The 14,048-nt window shown below is 58.7% G+C and overlaps 4 protein-coding genes across 4 annotated transcripts; 1 reads left to right on the forward strand and 3 right to left on the reverse strand.

The window, feature by feature from the left end:
* Positions 1-3,684: 3,684 nt before the first annotated feature.
* On the reverse strand, positions 3,685-4,731 carry CH63R_00953 (uncharacterized protein; the record flags this gene model as incomplete). The annotated part of the gene is made up of 1 exon (XM_018295928.1): positions 3,685-4,731. The coding sequence occupies one exon, from the start codon at positions 4,729-4,731 to the stop codon at positions 3,685-3,687; it is 1,047 nt and encodes a 348-aa protein (XP_018164290.1).
* A 1,129-nt stretch (positions 4,732-5,860) lies between these two features.
* CH63R_00954 (uncharacterized protein) lies at positions 5,861-8,806 on the forward strand (the record flags this gene model as incomplete). Its single annotated transcript, XM_018295929.1, has 1 exon — positions 5,861-8,806. One exon carries the CDS (start codon positions 5,861-5,863, stop codon positions 8,804-8,806), a length of 2,946 nt encoding a protein of 981 aa, XP_018164291.1.
* A 243-nt stretch (positions 8,807-9,049) lies between these two features.
* On the reverse strand, positions 9,050-10,419 carry CH63R_00955 (Polysaccharide export protein; the record flags this gene model as incomplete). Its single annotated transcript, XM_018295930.1, has 2 exons — positions 9,050-9,721; positions 9,826-10,419. 2 exons carry the CDS (start codon positions 10,417-10,419, stop codon positions 9,050-9,052), a joined length of 1,266 nt encoding a protein of 421 aa, XP_018164292.1.
* Positions 10,420-11,380: 961 nt separating this feature from the next.
* On the reverse strand, positions 11,381-13,849 carry CH63R_00956 (Dolichyl-phosphate-mannose-proteinmannosyltransfe rase; the record flags this gene model as incomplete). The annotated part of the gene is made up of 3 exons (XM_018295931.1): positions 11,381-11,808; positions 11,865-13,500; positions 13,595-13,849. 3 exons carry the CDS (start codon positions 13,847-13,849, stop codon positions 11,381-11,383), a joined length of 2,319 nt encoding a protein of 772 aa, XP_018164293.1.
* Between the last annotated feature and the right edge of the window lie 199 nt (positions 13,850-14,048).

Below are 14,048 nucleotides of genomic sequence, written 5' to 3' on the forward strand. Positions count from 1 at the left end.
AAACCGCCTATCGGGTACCCCACACGGTGCCAACGACACATTCCAGCATTTGATACCCGCTGGTAGGGTCACCACAGGTCGGTGACAGGCTGGTCAAACTGCAGAGCGGTGGACAGCAACAGCCGTGAGCACAGCCCCGAATAAACCAACAAGGTACACAATTAGTACCAATAACCACCTACAGACCCTGGCTAAGGTACTTAACGTATCGTGTACTTCTGGCACTCCATACACTGATAGGTACCTAAGAAATTACACTCCTCTGCCACTGCACTCGATTTAGCGGCGTCAACCTTCAGCTTGTTTGCTGGACGATACACTACTACAAGACAGCGTACGACAACCCCGAAAACCGGGAGGATCGGTGTCTTGAGGAGTGTCACTTCCTATTGCGACCTGCTATCAACGACATCGTCAGCACATCGATGCAATGCAACCCGGTCAATGTCTTGGATCACCGTTGCCGTACGGATTGCAGACCCGTTTGTCAGGTTTCTCGCAGTCACTCTGCGGCACCCGCTGACGCGCGCTGCAGCAGAGGCAGACGAATTCTTTGGTCTTTGAATGCTTCACGCCTGGTGACCAGGGATGGGAAAGCGCAACTCATCGTGAACCACTTCTGTACGGATACCCGACGCCGGGATGGCTTATCGAATTGACGGCTGCCTTCTTTCATGCTCATAAATCTCGACGGGCTCAGGACCCCAGAGCAACGAGCAGAGCCAGGGCCAGGTTGGTATGCGATCAGGAGGGCAGAGAGAGGAGTCCGCGAGAGCAGGGTGCGCTATCCGTCCGTAGGGCCCTTCGGATTTCTCGTTCCTTGCGCAGCGTTACCGCCCAGATGGAGTCAACGAGAGGGCTGGAATCGTGGATGGCGTTGTACCGCAAGGTTCGATCGAGTTTCAGTCAGAAGATGAGCTGGAGTGGACTGACCGGCCATCTTCATCTCGCACCGTTACTAACTCGAAACTCCCAGGACACGACTTGGCACCACGACGTCGTCAAGCCCATTCGTTACACGCATTGCATTGCACATTGACATAGAGATACGAGTAACTGGAAACGTGTGTGCATGGCTAAGCTTTCAGGTGTCATATCAACATGGCGCGGTATGATATCCCGCTGCGCTGCACAGCACTGCATTGCACACTTGCACACAGCTTTCCTGCTGCCACTCTGCTAGTATACTGAGGCTTTGAGGCCGCTCACAGTAGGATGACAGGGGCCTCATGCACGGTACCTTTTCCCTTACGGATAGCGCGCGTGGGATTAGACTCAATTTGGCCGCACTCGCTTACCCCCGTCGGAAATCAGCCCATCACAACCAAAGTCCCAAACTAGATGCCGTCCATCAAACTCCACTCGCCAAGTCCATTCAGTGTCCACTGGATCGTTTCCTTCTCCGCCAACCTGGGAGAGTCCTGGTCGCTAAGAAAGAGAGTCTGGGTCCGGGACCGACTCCCTAAGCGAACAATTGGCTCCTCAATTCCGCTCACACAGAGCCCTCAGCCTCCTCCGCGGGGCCTCAGGGTCGTAGGTAGCCATGCTTCCAAGTTCGCGACAAGATACCCCCCTTGACAACTACTCAAACTAGCCGGCGGCTCCATTCTCGAATTGAGACCAACATTAGCCGTCGATGAAGCCACCGACGCTGCGGAAGTTGGCCAATCATGTCTTTGGCACCCTTGCCGTTTGTCGCCCGCTGATATGATGATATCAGTTGTCTCCATCAACTCCTGGTTCGTGGGCCGTGGAGTTCATTGATGACGGGGCGAGCTGCGAGGTCTCGGGCATCGGTTGGGGGCTGGGCTGGGTTGGTCCAGCGTCATGGACCATCAAAAAGAGAGAGAGAAACCCCGAAATGGCCGCTCCGCGACTTCCGGTCCTCGACAAAGCTCGGCATTTTCGTCCGGCCGGCAGGTCATTTGACCGCCCGATTAGCAGGGATCGGGACGGCCAGCGGGCGTTCTCGTCGCCATAAGCTCGCAGTCTTACAGGCCTCGATCCGATTAGTAAAACAGAGCCCACCAGCCCGGTCCAAGGTCAGCCGAATGACGTTCGGCACAGAGCACGCGCTGATTGGGGGGTTGCACCGACCCGAACAGCACCGTGCCATCTCCCCGATGGAGTCGGACTGAAAGAGAGAAAAAACACTCAATGTCTGGCTGGCGAATCCGCAGCTTCACGCAGGTGGCCGTTTGCATTCCCCCATTCGGGATGCTGGCGATCTGGGACACGAACATGGACAACATTGTCCATATGGATGTTTGTGTCTTGACTCGTCACCCGGCTTGCGTCGTTTGACGCTTGGCGCTTTGCTCCGACAGAACTGACGGCACTAGATTGCGCCGTCGCGCACACCACATTACGACTCACCACCCGCTAGGATTCGTACTTTGCTGTGACTATTTCGCGCTGCACGGGACTTTGGCGCAAGGAACATCGCATGATGGATGCACCTATGCTCGCAGGAACACACTCAAATGACTTCGTCAACCAATTACGAATGCTCACCACCTCCCAAGCACCCGTAGTGTACTCTGTACACTAGGTACTGTCATCACAATGTCAACCCTCCATGTCCCCCCCTCTCTCTCTCTCTCTCTGTCGCTTTCTGTCGCTCTCTCCACACGTAGGGCTGACGTGTTGTAGGCACTCCAGCGAGTTCGACTCGGGTTAATCAAGCTTAATTGCCGATAGACTGAGGAAGCACGAAACTCAAAAAGCAAGCTAGCTTTTTGACTCAGAGTCGGTGCTCGGCCACTGTCCGTCTGCCGACTAGATGGCGTCCCAGCTACCTCAACTTGGCCTCTTCGTCACCACTCCTCTGTTCCCCGAATCTCGTCCCCCGTATTCCGAGGCCTAAGGAGTCATGGCGCCGCAGAAAATAGGACGCAGAACGCAGGACGCAACCTTTACTGCAGTCCCATTGGTTCAGGAAGCCCATCTTGGATGACACGTACTCAACCACGAATCAGCGATCCCTTGGCTGTCTGTCTGCCCAGTCAGCCCTATGGATCCCACTTCTCACCAATCAACTCAACGGGAATTGGGCAGCCTATCACCAAGCTCCGCTCCGCCGATCTCTTGCAAGTTGCGGCCGCCTCGTCCCAGACATTCAACCGCGTCGCCGCAAGGCATCAGCATTTCCGTCTCTTTGTCGGACAAATGCGACACGTACACTGGGTTCCTAGAACAGACACAAGACGCGGCACACCCACCTCACACACGCCTTTTGCGGACGACATTCGTCCCACCTGACACAGGAGCAACAAGAGCTTGGCAAACGCAACCTGTCTTCAATTGGGTCGAAACAGAGGCCACGAATCTGCATCGTCACGGCACTAATATCGTCGTGTCAAGGAGCCAAAGTTGGCGGCATCGGTGTTTCCCCTTCTGCCCTGAGCTTGTTTCTCTCGGCTTGGCCCTTTGGGAATCGCGTCGTTCCCAACCCATGCACGTCAGATTCCCCAAGAGCCCCCCCCCCCCGTTAAACCCAAACTTCTGTATGGGTTGGCGGCACCCCTTGGACATGGTTAAGTTCCTTTGGGGGCGAACTAGGTCCGACAGGGATTCATGGATCGAATGTACATGTCTCTATCTATCTATGGTATTGCTCGACGCACTCCTCTGACTGTCGGCGTTGGGGTCGTCCCCCTTCAGCCACGGCCGGCTGCATCCTGACTATCGCAGCTGGATGGGGGCCATTTGCCACATCTCCTCAACCTCGTCAAACAACTCGTCCAATGACATCTCCGTAATGTAATCCAAGCACACGGCCTGATGATTCCTGCTGGTTCGCTCCTCCGTAACGACGCTCAGTTGCGGACTCCTCCTCACTCTGGCAGTGCTGCGGCCGAGGGGCTTCGCCGTCCTTGTCTTATTCTGGTTCTCCTTGGTCTTTGAGGTTTGCAGGGGCCGAGAGACGAGGTGCACAGTCGAATCTTCGGGCCCGCCGAGCTCATCGAATGCGCATCCCTCGGGATCTGACGTAGAAGAACCACTTGGCCCTTGATCCTGGCTCTTGTGTACATCACGATGCGCTGGCTCTTGCTGCGCATATTTGTGCTGTTGCTCCCGAAGTTGGGTATCCTGCTGCTGCCGGCGGAGCCGTTCCTGCCGCACAACCTCCTCGTACCGAGCGTTTACCCAAAGCGGCGGCCGGTTCCGAGAAGCTTCGGGCGTCGCATCGCCACGGCCGGCCACCGTCGGTACCACGCCATCGCGCCGGCTCCTCGACGATGCGGAGCGTTCCCGATGCGGACTCCCTTGTGGTTCTGTGACACCGTAAGCAGCATGAAACCCCGGGCGTTCTTGGACGGGCAAGTGCCCGTTGCCGACGAAGCCTTGCCGCTTAGAGGCGGTCGGGGTGGTCTCCTCCGGCCGCTGCGGCGAGTTGACGCCCAAGTCGCTAAGCATTGCTGCGTCAGCTTTCTTCTTGAGACACTGGGGACACTTGCCGTTGAGGGGATCGAGGATGGGCTTGAGGCGGCATTTCTCCTTGCTCGGGGACGTGCAGGTGAGGGAGAAGCAGGGGCAGATGAGGGCCAGCCAGGAGCTTTTCTTGTGCTGCTGCTCTTGCCGCTGCTCCTCTTGGTATGACTGATACTGGCTCATGGACGTCGCCGGGTAGCCGTATCGCCTCTGGCTCTTCTTCTGGTCGTCGCAGGCGATTTCTTGGACCTCGCTGTGCCGACAGCCCGTGTAGATGGTCTGCTTTCTCCAGCACATCTTTGCTCACGGTCAGACTTTGTTAGTTTTTCTCTTGACTCTGCTCGAGTTTGTTTATGGTTGCAAAAGTAGGAAGAGTAGGTCACGGCTGTGTTTGTTTCGTTTGACTGACTTTGTTGGAGACGCCCTGGTGACTGCGAAGACGAGGTTGAGTATTATAGCGCGTATGAGAAACCTCGCCGGGACGGGTGAACGATACCTTGTGTCCCGGATCTCGTACTCTGTTCGGCGATCTCTGGGAGAGGGACGACATCGACAATGCAGTTTGTTCTGCAGAAGCATCGGAGGTGGTGTACGACCGCATTGTTCAGCCCTGCGTCTTCCCCTTATGGCTCTCAGCGAACAGCAAGCGCGTATTACGGAACACCCTAAATGGATGCAGCTGGTAAAGTCCTGAGGGGGATCGAGTTCGTTTCTAACAGGTTCGACTGTCTGTCAGACGCTCTACGCTGTTCGCCGGGCGAAGGATCGAAGCTCCAAAGCGGTGTTGCGATGAGTTATCGACGGGGAACGACGATGAGCAGGTGTCACAATATCAGGCTCCCTTCGCCTCTCCGTGTCAAAGAGGCTGCTCGTCGACGCCCGGGCGTTTTATTTGCGGAGCCTACATCCCTTGGGGGCTGAGTACGACAACAAGCCGGCCAAAATATTTCCCCCGGACCTCAGAACATCAGCAGAACATGCGTTTCGTCACTCTTTCAGGGCCAATGGAGAATATGGCAAAGAGAACAAAACAGTATCTCATAATGTCGTTTTGGACGTGTTTCAAACCCATAGCCTGCGTGGGTCTAGGTGTCTGGTCGAAGATGCTTTCTCGGGCAAGGGGAAGCGGCCAGATCCCACGACAGCCCGTGTCCCTTTCAGGCCACAAACTCAGGCTTCCTTTGCTTCGTGAGCAAGGGGCGGGTCATCGCCCTGGTTCCTCAAGAGGTGCTTGTCTTGAGGCTTGGAACAAGGGAAGGACATACATAGAAACTCTAGTCTTTGAGCGTGTATGAATCAAAAGAAGTCTGGCTGCCCTCTCCCAAGTGACTGTCGACTCGGATTTTCTCCTTGACTCCTCTGGCCTCTCTTCCTATTCCTACTCTTGTCATAAAAAACAAACGACATACAATCACCCAAGCAAAGAATGGGTCTCTCATGGCCATCCCTGGGACGTTGGACGTCCCGCCGAACCCAGGCGCCCGAACACTCGCTCGAACCGCTCCGGCTCACGCCTGTCGGCCGCGCCACGAAAACGACGCTGTGCTACTCCCCCAGCGACGGTCACCAGTCGTCTCTCTCGTCCCATTCCACGCCCTACGACGAGGCGTTCCCGTCGTCATCGTCTACCCCGTCCACGGATGAGCACCACCGCCATCATCTTCATCATCGTCAAGAACAACAAGAGTGCCCGACCAGCTCGTTCAAAGTCCAGACCCACGGTGTCGAGGAGACCGAAGCAATACTCCGAGGTGAGTCCTCCCGCGCCCTCGTCGCGCTGCGCCAGCGGCAGGAGGAGGCTGAACGTCGTCTGAGAAGCGAGGGGAGCGAAGCGAATTCGAACTTCTGGGAGAGGGCCGTTTCCGTTGCTCGGAGGCGGGGGGAAGAGAAGACGGCTGCGCTGGAGCAGCAGCAGCAGCAGCAGCAGTGGTGGCGGCGGCAGAAGGAGCGGCGCCACGGTGACGAAGACGGTCGATATCACCACGACCGCCGCGGACGGTACACCGACGTGGAACCGGGAGAGGGGTGTGGCGGGGCGAAAGAGGTAAATCCTTTGGGGCACTGGGAGGAATTGCGGGCGCTTGACGGGAACGCGGGCGGTGCTGATGCAGAGCGTAGGTCGAGTATGTGGCGGGAGAGCCTGGCGAGAACGGAAAAAGTGCCTCGCCTGCCGAGCCTGCTCTTCCCTGAATTTGGGAAGATGGTTGCCGAAGTCGGGATCCCCTCGACGCACGGGGGGAGTGATGCTTCCCCTGTTCACGGACACCACGGGGATGGCACAGGGACGGCCACCTCCTTGGACGAGAGTCCGAAGTCGATGAATAGGCTCCTGGAGTGCCCATACGACTCTGCTGAAGTGATAGTTGGAGGTGGCCAAGTGAGTGCCGAGCAATCGATGCGGGACGATGGGTTGGACATGCACCGTCCCGCGACGGAGGATTTCGAAGGCTGGCAGATGAACGAGGAGAACAAGTCTCCCCACGGACCGACGGGCTATGACATCCTTCGTCCTGCCACTGGGCTAGGTTGGTACGATGGCGACGAGTGGTCGCTTCGTTCCACCATCGACCACTTCTCTGCAGAACCAGACGGACACTGGACAGACGAAAGGTCAATACGGACGATCACGGTCAAAACCCAGCACTTCCCTGTTCGAAAGGACTCCTTGCATTATAGTTCGCCCATTGACCACGAGTTCTCTTCTACAGTCTCCTCAACGGAAATAGAAGACAACACACTCACGGAAGAAGACGTCTCGGCCGGGCCGAGCCCCTCGATGAGCACCATCATCAACAACTCGAGCGCCTTCCTCCAGTCCAGCACGGAAGACGACGACGACGACGACGACTGGCTGGGACCGAGACGTAAGATACAAAGCCCCGTCTCATACAACCACGTAGAATACCGCTCCTCCGCCAACGATGGGCCCTCCTCCAGCTCGCTTTCTCACAGTCCCAACTTCGCCTCCCCGGCGTCGTCGGGTTTCTCCCCTCTCTCCTGCGAGGAGGAACAAGACATCGACGACCTCCTCGACATCTACGCCGCCACCGCCTCCTCAGACCCAATCCCCTCCGTCCCTTCGACCCACGAAAACGACGTCCTCCTCCTCCTCCTCCCCCCTTGGCTCCCCTACCACCCATCCGCCGCCGCGCCTCTCGCCACCATCGCCCGCGGCCTCTCCCTCCCTCCCACGACCCCCTTCGACGTCCTCCAGGACCACCTCGCCCGCAACGCAAACATCCTCCGCTACCTCGTCCTCCACTGCATCCCCTCCCCCTCCACCAACCCCGTCGAACAGGCCAACGACCTCGTCGAGCCGATCCTCCCGCCCCCGCTGGCAGCGCACCCGTCCTTCGCCGAGAACTACCCCCAGCACCCGCGCCGCCGCGAATACACCCGCCTCCTGCAGGCCGTCCGCTCCGTACGCTGGTCCGCCGGCGCCATCGTCGACATGCTCGCCGTCGTCGACTTCCCACAGACGGCCCCGCTGCCGTCGTTTTCGTCCCCGGGCCGCAGCCTTCGCCCCTCGACGGCGCTGCCCATGTTCCGCAAGCTGCGCACCGCCGACGCCCAGAGGAAGGGCTGCCTCACCTCCGCCCAGCTGCACAGCCTGCACCGCCACGGCGTGTCGCTGCTCGACGTGCTGCAGATGAACGACGTGCCCAAGGTGGTCACGCGCGGGCTGGGCGGCCGGCTCATCGAGGCGGCCGAGAGCAGCGCACTGTGCATCGCGAGGGATTGTAACCTGCTCGACGAGGAGGGCGCGCTTCTGGATCTGCTGGCGGACCCGGACGAGCCGCCCCTGAAGAGCCCGGGATGCGAGAGGAGGGTAGCGGTCGGGAAGGGGAGCGGGTTGAGGAACTGTGTGGACGTGAACGGGGATGATGAGGACGACGAGATGGATGGTAACGAGATCAGAGGGCACGATAGGGAATCGGTTGCCCGTGATAGCGAGGCCGCCGAGCACGCCATTGACGACGACGCGCCGTACATCGTAAGCCCCCTATCCCCCGAGGCGACCACCAATGATCACGGCTGGGACCACCAGCAAGGCGACGTGTCGCCGCTGGCGGCGTCCCATCGCACGCAGGACCTCGAGGCTCTGCTCCATCATGTCCGTCCTCTGTCTTCGACACGAGACGGTCAAGCCGGCGAGGATGAGAAGGCCGCTCCAACGAGCCCCTGGATACAACATTCCTACGAGCTCGGAGCAGCGGCGGCGGCGTCGGCGGTCGTCGACGGGGACGCGCTCGAGGACCCGGCGGTGCGGGTGTTCATGCAGGACATGGGGTTCGGCGTCGACGACTTCCGGCTCGCGCTGGGGGACAGGACGAGCTGGGGCGTAGACCTCGGGGGCATGTTGAGCGAATAGATTCTTGGTTTTTATTTATTTTATTTTTCCTCTTTTCGTTTTTTCCTTTGTATTCTTCCAAGTTGGTTTTTTTTCTCGGAAGGCGTGGGCGTGGCATGGATAGAAGGGGGGTAAACGAAGGTGGGAGGGGGCAACGTGTATCAACAAACGCTACATTGTAATCCAAGGTTAACGTTTTCCATCTCAACTTTTACACCTATACACACATCTAGAGAAGAAGACGGTATCTCTCATCTGGTCTCGTCACACGTGCGCCCACCCGTTGTACACGAGGACCTGGCCCTCGTTGATCAGACAGTCGACCCCTCTCTCCCGCCTCCCCTCCCCCTCTGCCTCCCATTCCCTTATCCTCCTCTTGACGACCCACTCCTTGACGGCGTCGCTCGTGAGCCACCGCCTAATACCGGCCTCCCAGCCTCCGACGATGATCCTCCAGACCGAGAGCCAGCTGTCGCGCTCCGGGTGCGTCGCCGCGTACGCCTCGGGCGAGTACCCGACCCGCACCCTCGGGTTCAGGTACACCCCGAGGCTCTCCGACAGCGGGTTGTCGACGTGGATCAGGCAGCACTCGCTCGCCTCGAGGTGCTTCTCCTCGGCCAGCGAGTCCGGCACGGCGCGGAACGCCAACCTTCCCCGGCCGCCCTTCTCCCGGGACGCCGCCAGGAACGGCGCGGCGGGCATCGCCACGATGCCGTTCCAGCAGCTCCGCACAGGCACGGCGTCCGAGTAGGCCGTCATCGCCTCCCGGCTCCGCCGCGACCGGAAATACGGCCACGTTTGCATCAGGTGCGCCTGCCCATCCGAGTCCCGCAGCGCGAACGTGTCGTAGTAGGACGGCGGGTGCGAGAAGTCAAGCGAGCACGCCGCAGCGTAGAGGCCGTTGTTGGTGTCGAGCAGGGCGAGGACGTCTTCGGTCTGCGTGCGATGATGCGTCAGTCCGTGTGTCCCTACTTCACTGCTTCTTCCATAGTCATGACCACCACCTAGACGAGAGAGACACAGAAAGGAGAGAGGCCTACCGTAAACACCACATCGTTGAGGAATATCACCTTGTCAAAAACCTCGCCCTCCTCCCCCCGCGCCCATAGGTCCTTTAGCGTTAGGTTCCTCAACCTCGCTAGGAAGGGGATCCGTCTCATCTCCCTCCGGCCCCTCGCCGTCCGGATCCAGCCCTCCCTCTCCTCACTATCGGCGGGCACCGCCTCGACCTCCTCGAGGTGCGACCTATCGTCTAGCACGACGTTCCGCCGCACCCCTCTCCTCTCGAGCTCCTCGTCGAGCGCCCGCAGCGCCGCCTTGCTGTCGTCCCAGCTCCCGCTCTCGTACACGCTCACGAACACGTTGTCCCGCCCCAGCGCATCGACAAGCGCCAGCACCGCGCCCGCCCAGTGTTCCCGGATCAGCGCCGCGTCGTTGTAGTGCATGCCGGCGATGTACACCCGCTCGGTGCGCCGCAGCCGGGTCGGGTCGTGCCGCGGCGCCCCCGTCACGATGCGCTGCACGCGCAGGGCGTCGAGGAAGGTGTACACGGCGAAGACAAGGACGAGGTTGCGGAGACCGCGCGAGCGGAGAAGGCGTCGCGCGCTGAGGCGCAGGCCGTTGAGGAGGCCCATTAGAAAGGGCGAAAGAGAGGGGGTGGTGATTTCGTGGGTGATCTCGAGCTCGCTCCGCGGACTCGGAAGACAGAGTCGGTTGAGTAATGGCGGTGACTGATCAGCCGTGACGGTAGGTATACACGAACAAACTCAACAAACGAGCCTTTCTGCAGCGAGCGCCATTGAAGAAGTCAGGAATGTGCCAGTCGGGCATGTCATCGCCCGTTAACCGACCTCACCTCACTCTCTCTTGTACAGGCCAAGACAAGCAAAAGCTGCCAACGAGACCCGTTTGCCGTTAGCTGTCCCAGAAATACGATTACATCGGTCTCGGCAGCGGGACAGGGGTTTGCACCTGGACTCCTAGAGGCTGGAGAGGCCCCCGACCTGGGCCCCCCATACCTACCTTACCTTTCTAGGCAGCCATCAAGGGAACCGGTGTCGTTGGAAGATGGGGCGAACAGGGTCCATTTTAGGGGCACAGCTACTGGCTGCTTCAAGCTACAGGGCACATCCCTCCCCCCCCTTTGGACACAACGCCCGACTGACACGAGTGATACATAACTATGTGACACTACGGATACATGGTTGGAGCCGCAATGTCATTTCATGACTTTTGGTCCAATGTTTGTCGTTCGTTCTAGAACACGCAGTTGGCACGTCGTCACTATCCTTCAATCATAATGTTGCGAACAGGGCACCGTGGTTTTCGGTACTTTTTTCTTATCACTGACTCAAGAAAACTACTTGTACACTCCAGGACGCCCCCTTTCGTTTGTCGTCTCGGCTTACAATCGCAAGCTGAACCCTCCCTCGTCCTTCCTCGGGCTCCTTGGTTACTGTATTTCCCTTGACCCTGTTTTTACTGCAGGTAGAGCTGGACGTCACGACAAGGGTTGGTCCGACTTTTCAACGGAGACATCATATAATCACCGTGGCAATTCCGCGCGGGTCTTGATTGACGGGTTGCGGCCTTTGCTTATTTGGCAAAGTGCAGATCGTAGCCGAGCCACTTGCGACGGACAACTTCATCAACACTCAGACCGGGGTAGCCGTACGTCAGCGGCAGGAAGAAGTACCAGCCGGCGAGAGCAATAAGCAGGATGACGCCGCAAGCAATCCACGCCCCGACGAGACTCTGGCCGGCGAACCGCTCGCGCGCCGAAATGTGCCTCTTGGGCCCGTCGGCCTTCTTGTTGCCCTTGATGGCCTGGTATCCCTCCTCGGGCGCCGGCTCGGCCGTGAAGATGAACTCCAACAGCGCACCGGCAACCAGACAAGAAGCGAGGTGAGCCGGCAGGTAGTGGTGCAGGAACAGTTGGCGGCCCATCAAGTAAAAGGGGAAATAGTGAGTTGCCCAGGCCAGGAAGAAGAAGCCGGTCGAGTTGTACAGCCGCGAACGGGTGCCTGTGGGACATAGTTAGCATTCGCTTTCCGATTTGCGGGATACGCATGGAACTTACGGTGGTCAAGAGCGTCAATGCCCCGTCTAAGTGACACCTGGTCCGCGCCGATGATACCGGCAAAGACAGCCAACAGACTGCTTGCGAGCCACCATCCGATAGGGTTTCCGAGGAAGTAGATCTGCTGACGCGTATCGTTCTGCGTCCAGAAGCTGACGCCGCGGAGCAGGAATGGCCACTGGTAAGGGTGGCTGGCATACGGGTGGCTGCTGGTCAGCTGGTTGTTGTGCCAGAACATGGACCGCTGCAGCTCAAACCACTTGCGGAAAAAGGACAACGTCTTGACTTCCTTCTCGGGCTTCTCGCGTCTCTTGGAATCCAACGGAACCGAGGGGAGGTCCTCGACGAACCAGATGTTCGAGCTCGGTGCCAACTGCTTGTTGCCATTGATCTCCTGCTGCTTGTGTCCCCACTCGGGAAGAGGAGTTGTATGGGTCCACATGGCAACCTTGCTGGGGTTGTGGATGAGCTTGAAGTGGCTTGAAATGCTCCTGAACTCCTGGCCCGGCTTTCCGTTCTCGACTCGAATCTCGAAAAGTGTATCATTCAGACGGTCGCCGTACGCATCAGTCAAAGGAACCGTCGTGAACTCCTGGTTCGTGGGGTAGTACGGCGAGGCCACGTCGTGAGACAACAGCATCGTGTCAGTGCCCAGGTGCCTGAGACGAACGACGTCCTGGTTCCGGACGGGCTTGCCAGCCTTTTGGTCGTCGACCAGGGGGATGATTTGCCAGTAGTTGTTGGTGTCGTTGTACGGGTATCCGGTGACCTGCTGGCCCTGGCTGGAAACACGGCCGTCGTCGTAGCGCAGAGGGTAGTGGTCCTCGTGGCTATGGAGATAAGTCTTGGTCTCCTTGTGGCGGAGCGTAATTGTGTCGTAGTACTCAACGCTCAGCGAGTTGGCCAACATGACGTTGTCGCTCAGCGTTTCCTGGAACTCGGGGGTCATGAAGTCGTCGCCGGGACCGGATCGGGTCAAGACGGCAAAGTGCACCTGGAACCAGAATAGGTAGAACATGAAAGGCAGGATGATCAGGCCAAAGGCACGAGCCGCAAAGTGCTTGCCAAACTCGGCAAGACTGAGGGCGCCGCCGGGTCTCTTGATGTCTAGCAGGGTCCAGAGATCGATAACCACCGCCGATCCGATAGTGACGAAGGCGAAGAGGCCAACGTACTTGGTCGAGATATCGGCAGACAGGGCGAAGCCGGTGAGGACAAGCCACTTCCACCACTTGCGCGAGAAGGGCTCGTGGCGCAGCTTGTAGAACTTGATGTAGCAAAGCAAGCTGCACGCCATGGCGAAGACGAGAGTGGCATCCAGGAGGATCAATCGAGTCTGGCCAATGTGGGCGTTGTCGAGCAAAACGAGCCCGGCGGCCAACAGGCAGGCAGGCAAGCTGTAACCGGACTCCCACATGATGAGGTAGGTGACAGAGACGGTCAGGGCGCCGAGGATGGCGGGCAGGGCTCGGAAGGCAACATAGGGCACCTTGTTGGAGATGTACGAGTCGCCAATGTTCTCGAAGTGGAAATGCCCGTCGTAGCCAACAAGCCATCCCATAAGAGCAAAGAGGAGCTTTCCGAACGGGGGGTGGACATCGAAGAAGTAGGTTCTCTCCAGGTAGTACGAGGCAAACTATCGGGAGACGGCCGTGTTAGCTGAGGGCTGTCCAATTGTTCCGAGCACCAGGTCGAGACGAGAATCTTGAGTGGAAGCTGCGCCGACATACCTTGCCAAAGTGAACCTCGTCGAAGACGACCTCATTGGGATGGCTGATGCCCCAGAACCGGGTCACAAAGGCGAGGACGGTGGTGACGAAGAGGCCGAAGCCGTACTCGCGCCCCGAGCCGGTGCGCTTGGTCTTCGCAACCGACTTGTTCAGTGCGTTGGCAATGTCGTCGGCAGCAGCGCCTGGCGTCGTGGGCCGCTTCGCATTGGTGCGCTGGCGAACGCTGCCCTGCGGGGTGGCAGTCGTCGACGCCATGATTCGCGTGGGGGAGTTCGAAGTCAATGGGGACAAAAGAGCTGCTCGCGGTGGAGATTGTCAGCGAAAAGAAGAAGGAAAAGCCTTGTAGGCAGCAAGAGGTTTTGTGCGAGAGCTGGGAGATACGTCGGCCCTCCAGCAGGATCTCAGGTCGAAAAAAGAGAAGGACAGATAGCTCCAACTGATGGAACCAGATAGG

Source organism: Colletotrichum higginsianum, chromosome 1 (assembly GCF_001672515.1).
Source record: "Colletotrichum higginsianum IMI 349063 chromosome 1, whole genome shotgun sequence".
NCBI lineage: Eukaryota > Fungi > Ascomycota > Sordariomycetes > Glomerellales > Glomerellaceae > Colletotrichum > Colletotrichum higginsianum.